The following is a 16,972-nucleotide window of genomic DNA, read 5'->3' as shown; positions in this document are numbered from 1 at the left end:
TAATTGTTCTCTGTATCTCCAATTTCTATTGTTTTTATGCCATTTAATTGTAGTTTGCCATTCATAGTGTTGGACTTAATTTTGTGCGTCTATAACAGAATGGCTAAGAAATAAATGGAGTGGTGACGTACAGTAAGCTTGAGAGGTGGATCATTATTTTTGATGAAATAATGGGCATTGATGAATCATGCACAGATCAATTGAAACATAATCTTGTTGTTGTTGACTCGAGCGTCATTACATTTTCTGCACTGCTTTTGTTGTATTTTTGGATTATTATCTATAAAAGACACTTCACTGTTCACCTGTGTGCTAAGCTTAATGGTTTGTAATTTTTCTCTGTGTGTATTTTATGTTTTTTTCAGGGTTGCCAAAAATGCTGGTTATCAGAAATTATTTCGGCGTTCCTTGTCCTCAGGGTGGTCCACCGCTGAGTGCTCAGACAGGTGATATCATAGAGGTCACCTGTGCGGATCCACACAGTTCCTGGTGGCAGGTCAGATTTAATAAAACAGCATGTATTCAACATATTCATTAGTTATGAGCAAACAGCACACATATTGGCTTTATTCAGATATAGGTTGTGAAATTAAATAAATGATAATGCAGTAACCAGTTTGGACGCTATTAGCATGGAAAATAGGCTTTCGATCTGTTAAACATTATGATTTTCAATTCAATATATTATTTCATGATAGCTATAGAAATGAAAGGTGGTAGGGTTGACCGGGTGGGATGGGCCGAGGGCGTGGCAATCAAAGGGGCGTGGCTCATGATGAAAATGTAAATATTTTTATTTAAAACACTCAAACTTAATTTTGAAGAAACTATGACAAAAATTAACACATACTAGATTATTAATGAATTAAATGTTTTTACCTCTAACTAGAATAGCTGCATGGTGAAGTGAAACTAAAGGGTTAATCTACACAAACTAAAGCAGATGTTGTAGAACGTCTGGCGAACTATGATAGTTTAAAAACTGATTATTTCCCACTATTAATTACATTATCTTAAAGGAGTGTAACTACTGTAGCATGTAAATAATGCACATAAATGAGGTTAGCAAGAGCGCTCAACAATTATATCTAATCAACACACACGTGAAACCTAGGCTGTTTACACTTGGCATTAACATGTGTTTTCGTCGATCGGATCACAAGTGGATGACGTTAATGCCAGGTGTAAACGGTGTTCAAAACGTTTTGAGCTCGTCCACTTTCGACCACTTTCACCCACATCCAGAGGTGGTCGAAACCACTTTCGATCGGATCGCTTTGGAGTTGCGGAACGCACATGTGGTTAAATGCGTTCGAACAGCCACACGCGACCGCCTACTCTCCGCCCATTTATCTAATCTGAGGTATTAAACACAAGTTTTACGTCTTTTTTGACTTCTGGCATGAACATTCGGTGAACAGCGCTATTTTTAGCCTTTCATTGATAAAACTAAGCGGCTGATCTCCATAGTTTCGTTTTGAAAGCGTGTGAAAGTTGCGCGATCCTATTTCATCAATTGCGCTGAAAATTCAAAGAAAGCTTTTACATACTCATGTACAAAACACTGCGCAGCATGTTTACTTGCTAAACAAGCAGTGCACTCCGACATAATATTAGTTTGCGTCCATATAAACTCATAATTACTCCCGCTCGGACAGCAGAGAGACTCGCCCACCTTCTCACAGACCACCCCGTCATAGTATTCAGCACAGAAGCGGTCGAAAGTGGAAAAAAGAGACGGATTTAAATACCAGGTGTAAACGTAATGTGTCTCTCTCGTCCACTTGTGATCCGATCGATGAAAACACGTCTTAATACCAAGTGTAAACAGCCCAGCTAGCAGGTTGCTCAAACAACAAAATCACCAGCTAACTTACTTTCAATTTGCAAGAACTAGACTAATACAATAACAGGCTGAAATAAACCTAAAACATAAGTCCACTTACGGTTCTCACGAACACGCGTTTTATCAACTGGCTATCCTCCAGACATGACGGACCACGTCTTATCTCATTTTGGCCGTGTGGTGCTCGTGCACGCTCGCGGTGTGAAGCGCGTCTGCGCTATTCTCCGAGATGCACTTGATGACCTAGTTAAGGCTGTAGGGTTTCCAAGCTTAGGCGGGCCGCCTTAACTGAAATGTGCTGCGGGAAACCCTGCAGTGTACAAGTTTGCATAACAGGCACCTTAAAAAATAATTCCTTTTTTATTCTTTGCAATTTGACCCACACTCGTGTTAAATGCCATTTTTGAATGTTTAACTACTTGATTATGTACTTTAAGGTGGGGTGCATGATTTTTGAAAAACACTTTGGAAAAGGGAGTTGGACTGACTACCAAAACACAGTTGTAGCTAATCAGCAGTAAGGGGTGTGTCTACTAACCGACATCGTTGGCTGGGTTTGCGTATGTCTGGGGCGTGTCTATAAAATGTAGGTCCAAATTCTATTGGGGTAGGGGCGTGTTTTTTTAGGTGATTTCAAATGTCAACATTGGCTTTCAGAGATCATGCACCCCGCCTTTAATATCAACCTTGGCTAATATGCAATATCTGTACACTGTACATATCCATCATATGCAAATTAAATAGTGCGAGAACACTAGATGTTCAAATTGTCCAGCTTTCTAATATGCACTAGTGTGAAATCAAATGAGCTGTCATATATAGTGACTGTAGGGCATAGTCGCACGTTTGGGCGTAGCAGTTTCATCTCGAGCTTATTGTCACAGATCGTTCCTTTTTTATTTATTTCTGCCACGTGCCAGGCCATTGTGGGTCTTTTTCTCCCTGGTTTATGGTGGCACTAAAACCTCATCTTCCTCCCAGTGTCGCTCCAATCTGGCCGGCGCGCCTCAAACAGCTCGACGGGGAATTGACACTTAGCGAGACTTCCCATGCTTTATGCCGGGCCATTTCTGTATGATAGCACACACAGAGGTATCCAAAAATCTACAGCACAGAAATGGATGCCAAGAGATCCACAAAGCCAACAGACTGCGACAGGCAGCGGCTAGACATGCGTGTCAGCCGTGGTTTCTCACGGACCGGGCGGGTCACGGAGGGGAGCGAGGAGCTCTGCTGTTGAATGATAATGCACATCACTGGTTTATTTTATCTTGTGTGAAACGCCACTTAACTGTTAATAAGGCTACTAAATCTTCAGGGTCCCATGACGCCAAAGAATGGAATTACAGAACACTGAGCATCCATCTCCCATGTTACTGGAAGACAATTATCTCTGTCCTGTTGCCAGAACAGTGCAATCGATCACTGTAATTTCATTTGATCCTTTAGGCTGCCAAGTGTTTACTTTAATGGGGTAATAAGTTTAATCTTTATCATACGCTTATCGGTGGCGTAACAAATATAAAGGGCTTTCGAAAGCTACGTAAAAACATTATTAAGGCGAATAAATCATGAATACAGTTCAACTTTGGGGGTCCAATCTAATTTGTGAAAGAGATGCATTTCTTCTGAAATTCATTTCATACTTGTTAAAGTGAAGGAGAGAATTTTTTTTTAGTGTAGTTGTTTGAGAAGAGACAAATTCGAACTCATTACACCCTCGATCAAACCTTCAGCCAAACTTGCAATCAATCACAAGCTGCTAAAATCTGGCATCTGGCTCCACCACATTCACAGTGTATAATGACCGCCCAGCTGTTGTTTCATACTGAGTTAGGGGGGATTGTCTGTTTTTGTCTAAAAATATATAGGTAATTGGGGCTGAAGCCATGCAAGAAATGAGCCCATTTTTAAACTGGCGCGCAGCTTGCGATTGCTCAATGCACTCTATTGCACGAGGACATTATACAGATTTCAGGTCTAATGTAATTCATAAATCCAAATGTGCTCAGAGCAGCAATATCCAACAATGGCTTATTTTTCAATGAGCGCCATGATTCATGAGTTATGAAAGCGCTGTGATTATACAGGGTTAGATGATGCTTTCATTCTGATGCGTAACCATGGGCAGGGTATGAACAATAATTAAGTGTGGCTTTAAATGAGATTCACTGCTTGTTGTGAGCTAATTGTCTTAGATTTATTAAAGAAAAGGGGATGGGAGCATCACCCCAAGGCAGATATAATGCGATTAACAAACATGCATCCTGGCAGGGCAAGATTCTGAAGACACGAGAGACCGGCTTCTTTCCCAGTGATGCTGTCAAGCCGTGTCCATGTGTAAGTATGTGTATTTAAATGGTTTGCATGATTATTTTAAAGCTGCTTAATCCAAAGAGTTAAGCTTATGATGTTACTGCGATGCTGTGCTTTTTATGCACTATTATACAGTATATGTGACCTAGCCAGTGAAAACCCAGGCACAGTAATTTTTTGTGGTTTACTGCTGGATATCTTTACTGCTGACTGAGTAAAGCCATGTCAAAAATTTAAATATACTATATATACATATACTGTATACACTCACCTAAAGGATTATTAGGAACACAATACTAATACTGTGTTTGACCCCCTTTCGCCTTCAGAACTGCCTTAATTCTACGTGGCATTAATTCAACGAGGTACTGAAAGCATTCTTTAGAAATGTTGGCCCATATTGATAGGATAGCATCTTGCAGTTGATGGAGATTTGTGGGATGCACATCCAGGGCACAAAGCTCCCGTTCCACCACATCCCAAAGATACTCTATTGGGTTGAGATCTGGTGACTGTGGGGGCCATTTTAGTACAGTGAACTCATTGTCATGTTCAAGAAACCAATTTGAAATGATTTGAGCTTTGTGACATGCATTATCCTGCTGGAAGTAGCTATCATAGAATGTGTACATGGTGGTCATAAAGAGATGGACATGGTCAGAAACAATGCTCAGGTAGGCCGTGGCATTTAAATGATGCCCAATTGGCACTAAGGGGCTTAAAGTGTGCCAAGAAAACATCCCCCACACCATTACACCACCACCATCAGCCTGCACAGTGTTAACAAGGCATGATGGACCCATGTTTTCATTCTGTTTACGCCAAATTCTGACTCTACCATCTGAATGTCTCAACAGAAATCGAGACTCATCAGACCAGGCAACATTTTTCCAGTCTTCAACTGTCCAATTTTGGTGAGCTCGTGCAAATTGAAGCCTATTTTTCCTAATTGTAGTGGAGATGAGTGGTACCCGGTGGGGTCTTCTGCGTTTGTAGCCCATCTGCCTCAAGGTTGTGTGTGTTGTGGCTTCACAAATGCTTTGCTGCATACCTCGGTTGTAATGAGTGGTTATTTCAGTGTTCTATCAGCTTGAATCAGTCAGCCCATTCTCCTCTGACCTCTAGCATCAAAAAGGCATTTTTGCCCACAAGACTCCCGCATACTGGATGTTTTTCCTTTTTCACACCATTCTTTGTAAACCCTAGAAATGGTTGTGCGTGAAAATCCCAGTAACTGAGCAGATTGTGAAATACTCAGACCGGCCCGTCTGGCACCAACAACCATACCACACTCAAAATTGCTTAAATCACCTTTCTATTCCATTCTGACATTCAGTTTGGAGTTCAGGAGATTCTCTTGACCAGGACCACACCCCTAAATGCATTGAAGCGACTGCCATGTGTAGGGATGGGAATTGAGAACCGGTTCTTCTTAAGCCCAGTAAATCTATTCCTTTGAACCGTTAGCATGCCTGCTTAACGATTCCGCTTATCGGTTCTGCTCGTTGCGAATGTGTCACGACGTCACACACACACACGCTGTGTTGTTTTGGTTTAGAAGTAGCTCACCTACTTTTAAGTTTGTTCTGAGGTTGCTACACATAATTTGCATGTACTCTGTTCTGTGTCTTCTGAACAGATATAAAGCGAGTTAATACAAACATACAAATTTGTACTTATTCCCTCACCCATTGAGAATCGATAAGAGAATCGATAAGGAATTGGACCGATAAGCAACATCGATAATGGAATCGGAATCATTAAATTCTTATAAATTCTCATCCCTAGCCATGTGATTGGTTGATTAGATAATTGCATTAAGGAGAAATTGAACAGGTGTTCCCTAATAATACTTTAGGTGAGTGTATATAGTCAAGAGTATGCTGTATAAGGGTCTGAGTGCTGTGCTAAAGAGGTGACCATTGTTTCTTCATTTTTAGGTACCCAGGACAGTTGACTATTCAGCCCAACCGTGGTAAGTCACACCAAGTCTTGTGTAATGAGCTGTCTGGCTGCACATGGTAAGCATTGTTTTGGCGTCACCTACACGTACATTGGCCTATACAGGTTTGCCGGACCCATGGAGAGGCACCATGCAGAGGCCGAACTTATGAAGAGGGAGAACAGCACCTACCTGGTGAGATACAGGAGCCGGGAGTGCAGAGAATATGCCATCAGTATCAAGTACGTCTCGCTATTATCCGGCTTCATGAATGTGTGTGTGTTTTTTGCGCATGAAATTGGTGTGACGGATGGCTGACGGGGTCCTTGCATGCCAGGAGCGTCCTTTTGCAGCAAAGCTTAAGTTTAAATGTATTACTCGCTGTGCATCTCAATGCATTATGCATCACATCATTTGCATACGGCTCAGTGTGTAACTTAACACATGGCCGGCTAGTTTTCTTCGCAAACCGTGCTTTGTGCGGTTTAGGCTTTATTTTCTTTACCACTTTACGTTTACAGTTGCATGTCGGATGCTTACACCACTCAGAAGGTTATTGTAATGTGCAGCTCCAGCACTTTTATGTTATGGGATGCCTCCCAATTCTCAAGGGAAACTAGAAAGCTAATGTCCAGCAGTATAACATTGTGACTGACAAAAAACAAAACTGTGAAAAGGTTCAAATCTTGCAATCCACAGGTACAACAACAATGTGAAACACATTAAGATCCTCACTAAGGAAGGCTGTTTCTACATTGCTGAAAGCAGGACATTCAAGACTGTATTAGTAAGTAGGTTTTAGTTACACTGCAGCAATGGGTTTCATCTTCATCTGTTGTATTTATCATAACTCTATGAATGCATATGTAGGGTACTATAATTCAGTGTCTCGCTAACTGTGCTGCAAAGACCGACTTTTCACAGCGAACCAGAGCGTTTGCTGATTTGCATATTTTTGTATATAATTTGTATACTTAATAACGTGTTGACCAGAAGGGCCTGACAAAGTGGTTGCAGCTATTAATCCATCAGAGTCATCAATACCACAACAACCTTGTTTCATTTAACAAGCAATGGTTTTAACGTTGCATCAATGCTACATTTATTGTAATACCACAGTACTTTGATGTATGTTATGGTGCTACATGATTATGCATAAGACAACAACAAAAGATATTAAGGATAAAGTAATTAAGTAAAGTATGCAATATGTCAAGTTATTTTGAGCACTTTTAAATTGGTCAACATAAATGTTACAGTTGCGGTAATAACGTAGTACTGTGATGTATGCTATTGTACTAAAAGATAACCATATACATTATTGTATCATCCATGAATAATCTGGTACTTTTTGACGTGAACATTATAAAAAACACTCAAAATATGTTTGTAAAGGTGAGCTGTGATTCTGTCCAGGGTTTGGTGGAGTATTACAAACAGAACTCCCTAAAAGAGGGTTTCCGTACTCTAGATACTACTCTGCAGGTGCCCTATAAAGAGCTTGGTAGTGGTGAACTCACATACAGAGGTCCTGGTAAGTACAGTACCATACACACAATTCAGATCATATCATTAGTCTCTTAAAGAGATAGTTTACCCAAAAATGAAAATTCTGTCATCATTTTCATACTCTCATGTTGTTATTTTTTTGTTATATTTTGAGGAATATGTGTAAACAAACCGTACATGCGCCCCATTTACTTCCATAGTATTCTTTTTTCCTACTATGGAAGTGAATGGGGCTCATGAATGGTTGCAAACATTCCTCAAATATCTTCCTCCTTTTTCTTTTCATTTTTTTGGGTGAACTATCCCTCTAATAGAAGGAGACATAGTTTGTTTTTCAGATTGTATTTTAGCTGTTTTGGAGACAGCTTTTTATCCAACAAATCCTCTGACTCTTGATTAAATATAAATAGTGAACACTAGACTAGATGCTTGTTGTTGGGTGGAAATGTTGGGTGTATGTGCACACATTAACATGGCCATCCATATTATTCTAATATACATCCATATTATCTTGAAATACATTCACTGCTACGTTTGAAGAGCACCTATTGTCCGATTCACGTTTTTACATTTCCTTTGGTGAGTAAGTGTGTATAAGTACATGTAAACGATATGCAAAAAGTAAATACCCCAAAGTAAACAATGATGCGAGTTATCATCTCCAACGTAAATCTCTTTTCTTGGACTACGACAAACACACGGATTGTAGGCAACAGTTTACTTCCTGGGATTGGTGATGTAGACGAGAACAAAAATTATAATAATTCCTCCTGCTTGGACTCACAAGTTAACTTTGTAAGTTAACTCCTGTTAGCATTGCATTGTGAGCGAATCTTTCAAACATTGTTTTTTAATAATGTGTTTTTTTAACCATAAACCATGCAAACACATTGTATTATGGGTCAGTGACAAAAGCGGTTCACTGAAAAAAAATGATTCATTGAATTTAATCAATTTTTTAAGGTAAGTGGTTGCAATCAATTTATTTAAGCTACATTTAAACAAAAGTTTTATATTTTATTTTACTTTACTAATCTTTTTTGTTTAAATGTAGCTTAAATAAATTGATTGCAACCACTTACCTTAAAAAAATTTATTAAATTCAATGAATCATTTTTTTCAGTGTTTGGCAAGTTGAGAAATTCAAAAATCTTTTTAAAAAACTTGTTTTAAAAGCACGCATCAGGTTTATTTTAAAGCACATAGTGTATTTATGTTAATTTTAGGCAATAAAAAATTTAATTTGCACCATTTTTATGAAAGTTAAGACGGAATGGACCTGAAAATGTCAAATGGTGTAACCACCAATTGCGCCCAAAAAATTTGAAATATTAAATATTTTATCCACCTTGATGGCATGTAAGCGTAATCATAAAAAACTCATTTTAAAATATCATTTTATTAGTTATTTCTAAATGTAAATTTTAATGTGTTTTTGTAATATTTGTCCTGACATTATGCTGAAAACAGCTCTGTTTTCTAAATAATCTTTGACAAATGATGTAAAAATTGATGTAAAAACATCATATTACACTAAACTAAATGATTATATTTTATTCCACATTTTTTTATTTCACATTTTTATTTTATTATTTAAAAAAAATGATAGTTACACGACCGGTTACATTGACATTTTTGCAATTATCCCCCAAATATTATTTCAAAATGAAATATAACCAGAACCAGAAAAAAGAGAATGTATGCAAGTAATCTGCAAATTTATTTTGAAATTTGAACCCTTTTACATTTAATTGAACCATACGGACACAAAACAATTAACGTCACGTCATTAACCCTTATACCAAATACACAAAAAAAATGAAATAGGTGCTCTTTCATATACAGCAGTTATTTTTGGGTGAATTTGAATCAGGAATCTTCAATCATAATGTAATTGTTTATTCCAGTCATGCTATATCAGACTAAAAAATACTACATTTCATAAACATCACAATCAATATTCATGAGCTATGAGCTTTTTCAACCAACAACATCTGTGTAATCTGTGTTGTTGCTTTCATGGTGAATAAACATACACCAGTGCTCCAGTTCTCATTGCCCAGGATGGAGACAGACAGATGCTGCAAACTGGGCCCTGTACTCGCAGCACCTGGCAGCAGTAAAATGGCTGTTTGTGTTTGGCTCTGCCACGGTCGCTGCAGGCCATGCGAGCAGACTCTGCTAAACAAGACACCGGCGCTGCGCTCAAGTAGCGCCGGCAATCTCTCTGACGCGACATGACAGTTTGCTTTGAGTTACAGGAAAAAAGCCATGATGGATGCTAAGCTCCCACTCACCTGTGGGGACCCGTGATAGCGTTCCAGAGCACTTGACTGCTTTTCTATTTCAGAAAAAAATCCCTGTACCAAGGAAAAAAGGACAGTTAGGGGAAAACTAAGAAAAAGTTAGCTTTGAACAGAGAGAAGTGTCAGGTTGAAAAAGGCTTAGAGAGAAAGCACAGCTCCATTGCCGCAGAGAACAGATACTGAGGATTGAGGAGGGATGTGAATTGGGAATTTGTCCTTTCTTTTGCTTGGTATCATCAGCTTGTTAGAGATGTTTACACACAGCTTTTTTACAAACATCATCAGAAAATACAGGCCCGCAATGCATCTTGGGACATCCCTCTCACTGATGTGCCCCTTACCGAACACACACGAATACAGCGACAGATCTGTCGACGTGTGGGTGGTGTGACACATCTGTCTGCTAAACATGATGAACACAAAGGGGGATGCATTTGATAAGCTAATGTGGGAGAGAAGTTATTTCCAAAACGGCTATGACGTCGTTTTCAATTCCATTGTATGATCCCATGACGATATCGAGCTTGTGATTAGCTACATGATTTCTGCGGGCGGTTTGTTTTACATTACTTTCGTTGCGTTTGTGACTGACTGTCACAGGGAAAAGTAGTTGGCTCATTGTCTAACACTTGGTTCCCCCAGAGGAGATGCAAAGCAGGCAGACAAACATATTGTGAATTTGACGTTTGCTAGTTTACATATAATAAAACCCTGGATGCTCAGATGGGTGTTCAGATGGTAACAGGACTTCTTCGCTGTATAAGTGGTATGACAGCTGGGTTAGTGACAGGACCAAGTGCACCATGCATTTGTGTGGTCTTGGCAAGCGCTGCCAGAACATGTAGGGCAAAAGGTACATCAGGAAAAAGTCTTGCAATTTAAAGGGATAGTTTCCCAAAAGTAAAGATTGTGTCTCTTTAACAAATATATCCAGCTCATTTATATTCATTGTTTATTTATACCATGTGCCCTCCAGATATCTCAAGACTACTGTCTTTCAGGATAAAGTGTTCACTATAGTCCAAAGCTTTTTAGAGTTTAGGATTGATCTTGCAGCTTTTTTCTCTCTCTGTTATGTGAAATGTTTCTCAGTTACGTTCTCTGGGTTTTTGTGTTCCTTGTTTTTTCACTCTGCCACTGCTTGGATCCTAAGCTCCAGTACTGTGTGGGCTTTCCATTTTGAGTCCCACCAGCTACACTTTTGTTCCTCCCTCCCCCTCACCCTTCTGGTCAGGTACAGCTATCAGCCACCTGTTTTATTCATTACCCCTTCCAGACATTCTAGAGTCTTCTCCTTGTGTTTTCCTGTGTTGTCTTTATATACAATGCATGTATGTTTTCCGAGAAAATGAGGTAGAATTGGGAAGTGAGTGGATGTCCCTGCTGAAAAACACAATAAAACCATTACAGAAAATTCTAATGGTTTCCATTAAAATACCAATAGGAACCATTTGCTTTTACCACTACAATGTAGTGTGTTTTGGCCATATTCCATTAGAACCAATACATAGAACCAATACATACCATTAGAGACCAACAAAGACCAATATAGTGTAGTGTGTTTTGGGCCATATTCCATTAGAACCAACACAATTCCCAATAAAACCAATAAAATCAATAACATTTCTGTGATGGTGTCTATTGTTTTTTTTAGCAGGGGTGTATTGAGGTTTTCTATGAATGTCTAAGTATAATGCAGTGCCATGTAGTTTGTTTCCTGTCTTTGTCCCAAATGTCCAATCACATACCCTGCATCTTGTTCAGGGGCGTCATACCCATTCAAACTGAGGGGCCACGTGCCATTGTTTTTTTTAGCCAAATTGATTTTGCATGCAACCTCAAAATCAAAGAAGCGTCCATTAATCTGTTATTTGTCTTTTAATATGTTTAATATACACAATATTATCAATTCTGTGCTGCATCCTTGTCACTTTTCGGAGATTTTCGCTGTTTTGATCGTGATACGTTACTTTATTCTGGCGGCAGGTGCTGCAGACAGAGCAGTCGCAGACGTCCTTAGCGTCTGATCTGAGGGGCAACCTTCCGATCTCTCGTATTAAGCCAATACGGAAGTGATTTAAACTGCAATTCATCGACTGGCCACTAGAGGCAGACTCCAAAAGGGAGTCAATTCCCATAGACCTCCATTTTAAAATGGCCAACTTTACAGTAGAAAATAATAAGCCTGGTACAAAAAGTGTTTTTGGTCTGTATAGCTAATTTTGCCCTTCATGACAAATGTGAGGGGGTGAATTTTTTTGTAACTCATTTTTAAATTATATTAAGTCTTAAAGTTCTTCATAATTAAGGGTGTGGCCACTTGAGTGATGGTTGAACAGCCACTGCCGTCACTAGAGTCGAGCTAGGCGGGCGTGGTTTCAGCAACCAGTCACCTTAGCTTCACCCACGTCACGCCTCTTTACCCATTTTCGGATATCCGCGAGTGATGGCAGTGATGCACGTCCAAGATGGCGACGGCAGGCACCGCCTACTTTAAGCTTCAAAAACATTCTTCAGAAACCTATGGGTGACGTCACGGACACTACGTCTATCTTTTTTTACAGTCTATGGTCTGAGCGCGCTCACAAGCTCTTTGCTGTGGCATTTTGCTATCTGAGGAATTAAAACATGTAAGAAACGCTCACAACATTTTCAAACCCCAGTACGGTAATGTGCAGTTAACCTCCTCTGTGTAGTAAATGTATGGTTTAAAATGTGACAGTCTCAACATTACATTAGTAAAGATTTCTAGATTTTTCTTGGTACAATGCCAAAGTTCCCCAAAGTTAACAGGGTGCGGAATCACACATGCAAATTTTACATACGAGGTAAAATTTGATGCAATAATGCGCTCCTTAATAATTTTATCTAAAGCAATTTATTAAAACTTAAATTAATAAAACATGCCGTTTCAGATATTAATATGATACCAATATGTCATTATTCCGATTAAATAGTATTTGATATGAAAGTCAACACTTTTATTTTGGAGGTTTTTGCATGAAAGCAGGGGTGTTCAGATTGTAATAAATGTAAGTGCCATGGAAAAGACTGAAAGCTCTATAATATTTCGTTTGATGTCTGTGTATGTATGCACAAATGTCTGTGGGCTGTGCACACTGTGTCCCCCCTTAAAAAAAATAGGTGCATGACACCCCTGATCTTGTTGCGCATTAATTTGTTTTGTCCTACACTGAGAAAAAATTTCTGGTTGCACATGATTGAATTAAGTTTTCTTAAAATGATTTTTCTTAAAAAAAAATTGTTGGATCTACGTAATTTAATTATGTACACCAGGTCAACATGATGAATCAAGTTTTCTTAAAATGAAATGAATTTTAATTAATGTTCATTTAATTTTAAGAAAACCTAATTTAATTATGTGCAACCAATGTCCAGAAGTTTTTTTTATCAGTGTACCTGTTGTAAACATCTGTAACTGCATCACTCTCTCATCCTTTCCTTCAGTATTGACCCCAAGAGTGGTTGGCATTGCTCTGGCACGGTACGATTTCAGCTCCAGGGACACACGGGAACTCTCTCTGCAAGTGGGTGACGTGGTGAAGATTTATATCAAGTGTACAAATGGTTGGTGGAAAGGCGAGGTCAATGGCCGGGTGAGGACAAACAGTTATACACCTTAGTTATTCTAATCCTGCTACCGGTTTTGGTGCAGGTAATGCATTGTCATTGGTTTCTCGTGGCCTCTAATTGTTTCATGTCATATCATTACAGATTTGAGAAATTATAATGTAGGCAATCATAATTTGTAAAACCTATCTTTTAACAATTTCTCTAGATAGCAATCATCTCTTTAAAACTAGAACTGCGTATGACTTTCTAGGACACCTGAATCTTTCTCTAGGCATTATTAGATTTCATTTTCTTCAATCATTTTATTTGCTTGAGTTCATGTAGAGAGATGATTAAGTGGAGGTGATGACGGAAGATGACAGTATGGCTCTTAATGATTCTTCTGCATATGTCATTGTCAGAAATAACAGGCAAAGATGAAACTGTGGATGACTACAGAAAGACATTTTAACCTCTACTTTTGAAATTACAGGTAGGGTGGTTCCCATCTACCTATGTGGAGGAAGATGAATAACCACTGCTGGGACATTGCAGTATTGGAATTATATGCTGTGTTAGTGATGGGCCACCTGTTTGCTTTGGTAATAGTGAAGTATACACATACTGTAATAGAGAAGTATACACTCTTTTTGAGGGAAAGAAGCAATTATCAAGCTCGCGTAATGGGAGCAAGTGGACTGCAGTTAAAACCTGCAGCGTGATGCATCGGGGGTCCTGCTGGCCTTGACTGTTTAATTAGTTATGAATCTCCCTTGCTGCTCCATATTCACTCCAGACCCAGACATCTTTCTCTCCCACTCGCGCACCCTGTCACCTCCTGAAATCTTCACACAGGGCCTGGGGCCCCCCTCTCTCTGCTTGTTTAAAATTTAAACTCCATTTCTGTGCTACGCTGGACCTCCCATAAACTCAGGAGTGGCACGCAGAGCGAAAAGCCCTGAGCTGGCCGTTTTCTTTCTACTCTCGGCGACCTTTATGCAGTGCTTTCTGCTCACCTTGTGCTATAATTGATGAATTCATTCGGCAGTCTGACTCTGCAAAGTTTGGCTGTGGTGAGACACAACGGCGTGCTGTCACGAAGCCTTCCTCCCTGCCTCCTCCTCTTCAGCTCTGATAACACTTAGCATCAGGTCGCTCAGAGAACTGCGCGGTGACAGGAGACCTGCCGTTCAGTGCGATATCCATCTCAGCTGGTCTAAAGCGCTGTGCTGTGATCAGTCACTGCTCTAAACCTCGGGTGCTCCCAAACACTAGCCGAATGTTGTTGACGCTGATTTTAGACTTCAATTTTCCCTCTTGTCATGCAGCTGAAGGACTAAAGAAGTTAATGGTGCAGTGTTTCCAACAGGGCCACTGGGCAAAGCCTGCAATACATTGCAAAAAAAGCATTCATTAGAAAACTGACAAATAATATATTTGTTGAGGTGTGTGCTTACTACAAGGAACAAAATATGCCAGTGTCTACAAAGAAGTATATTGTGCGCAGTGTTGTTTATCTTGAATAAATGGTGTTTTGCACGCAGTGTAGTTCTAAAGTTACAAATTATTTTTTCTGCATATCCATTTGTTTAAGATAATTAAATATTAACATGAATGTGAATTAAAAATGTACATGAATTTCACAAATGTTTAGTATGTGGCATTTCCCTTTTTGCTCAAAGGTGCCATAGAATAAAAAAAAATGTATTTACCTAATAGATGAATAATAAGAGTTCTGTACATGGTAATGACATATCGTGAGCCTCAAATGCATTTTTTCCTCATTCTTATGTAAACCTTGTGCATGCAAAAGACGGCTGGAAAACAGGCCAATCTCAACATAACACCAACTGTGATGTAACAGTCGAGATGTTCGCACCAACATGTTTACTAATGTGAGCTACTGGCATGAGCCTCAGGGAGAGCAGAGCCAATCAGAGTAGAGCTCAACATTATTATTCATGACCCTTCCAAATAGGGCAAAAATAGACCATTTCAGTCATAGGACGAATCCTAGTGTTGAAAATAGACATGTAAAAATGTTTCTGGATAATTTTTGCACTTAATAAAATTACATACCTTCTATGTAAATATCAAAGAACAATTTAACATATTATTTCAATGCATTCTTTGGCACCTTTAAATGACAACATGCTTAAGCTGGCATGGACTCATATTGCGTATTATCAAGCATAATCTGAGAATGTCTGTGTGCTTTAACAGAGGAAAGGAACTATGACCTTGTGTACAAAGGACTTATGCCACAAAATTGATTAGTGACCTACAAATTCTCATGCATTTTACATCAAAATAATGTTTGCTTTTTTTCAAATCTTTTTTAAATCCTGAATGTTTTTTTTTTTTCTGGGTGTACATTTGGGTCTCACATTGTTGTACCACACAATATGTGTGGTACATGAGAACAAGATGAAGATACTGATTAAGAAAATGAGTTTTTGCAGCAAATATATTTACTGAATATATCATATCCTTTTTAAATTTTGTTGAACACTTTGTTCAAAGTTGTATTAAAGCAACTGTTCAAAATAAACTTGCTCGATATCTAATGAAAAGCCAAGTCATGTGGTGAGAAAAAAAACTGATAAATGTTCAGTTATTTAGTTTTCACTGCTGTAAGTCCTTGCAAATATGTATCTGTCATGTGTTTTTTTCCCTATTTTTATCAAAATGAAAATATTATCACTCGTTTCACACAGTCTAACTATTTTGTAAAGTTTGTACAACTTATTATTTCTGTATGGTGCTAGTATAGAAAGCATGACATCTGTAAATTATGATATTAAAATCTTCATATGTGCAGTATAGTACAGCAAAATGATTAAGGATATTTCTACTCTGCATTACATTTTTATGTCTTCTAATATTCTTGTATTCTAGTTTCGACATGGCGAGAACCATAGAAGCAAGAACACACTGAAGTGGGAATATCCGAATTGAACGGCCTATTTCCCACATCCACCTTAATTTGTTTAGGGGCCATAAAATGAAAATCGGACTTTTCCATGTTTAAGTGCTATAATGGGCTTTATGCCCGGCTGCACTGCTTCCTGGGCTTCGGCCGGCTCCTTGTTTCCTGTCTGCCATTGTTGGACGGGCTGATTGGTCCAGGTGTGTCTGATTATTGTTGTTGTGACTACTGAGGTCGGGCACACCTGGATTAATCAGTTTGTCCAATAATGGCAGACAGGAAATAAGGAGTTGGCTGAGGTTCAGAGGGTGGAGCAGCTGGGCATAAAGCCTATTGGGTCCCCAATGCTAATATCAACCTAGAAAATGTGAAAAAGAACAACCCAGTATCTTAGTTTTGGTAAACCATTCTCTGCAAACACGTGAAAATTAGGTAATTAAAATTTGGCTTCTTATTAGAATAAAACCGCCCCTAAATTTGCTGACCATGGCACTGCAATTTAGTGCAGAGAGAGAAAAAAATAATTGACAGTACAATTGAGTTTCTATTTC

General features: G+C 38.9%; 1 protein-coding gene across 5 annotated transcripts in view; it reads left to right on the top strand.

Moving 5' to 3' along the window:
- The window catches only part of vav3b (vav 3 guanine nucleotide exchange factor b), a 52,239-nt gene extending 35,551 nt beyond the window's left edge, over positions 1-16,688 (top strand). For 2 of the 5 annotated variants that reach the window (XM_073876491.1, XM_073876489.1), the window contains exons 20-26: positions 366-496; positions 4,121-4,186; positions 6,103-6,137; positions 6,230-6,346; positions 6,804-6,891; positions 7,521-7,638; positions 11,073-12,667. In XM_073876491.1, coding sequence (XP_073732592.1) covers positions 366-496; positions 4,121-4,186; positions 6,103-6,137; positions 6,230-6,346; positions 6,804-6,891; positions 7,521-7,638; positions 11,073-11,449 — 932 coding nt within the window. In that variant the 3' untranslated portion in view covers positions 11,450-12,667. Of the gene's footprint in view, positions 1-365; positions 497-4,120; positions 4,187-6,102; positions 6,138-6,229; positions 6,347-6,803; positions 6,892-7,520; positions 7,639-11,072; positions 12,668-13,387; positions 13,537-13,985 lie in introns of those variants that run through there. The other 3 variants (XM_073876494.1, XM_073876492.1, XM_073876493.1) reach the window with 3 other exon arrangements.
- The last annotated feature ends 284 nt before the right edge of the window (positions 16,689-16,972 follow it).

Source organism: Misgurnus anguillicaudatus, chromosome 2, assembly GCF_027580225.2.
Source record: "Misgurnus anguillicaudatus chromosome 2, ASM2758022v2, whole genome shotgun sequence".
In the NCBI taxonomy this organism is placed as follows: Eukaryota; Metazoa; Chordata; class Actinopteri; order Cypriniformes; family Cobitidae; genus Misgurnus; species Misgurnus anguillicaudatus.
The sequence above is the reverse complement of the archived record's forward strand: the minus strand, read 5'-3'. Positions and strand labels throughout refer to the sequence as shown.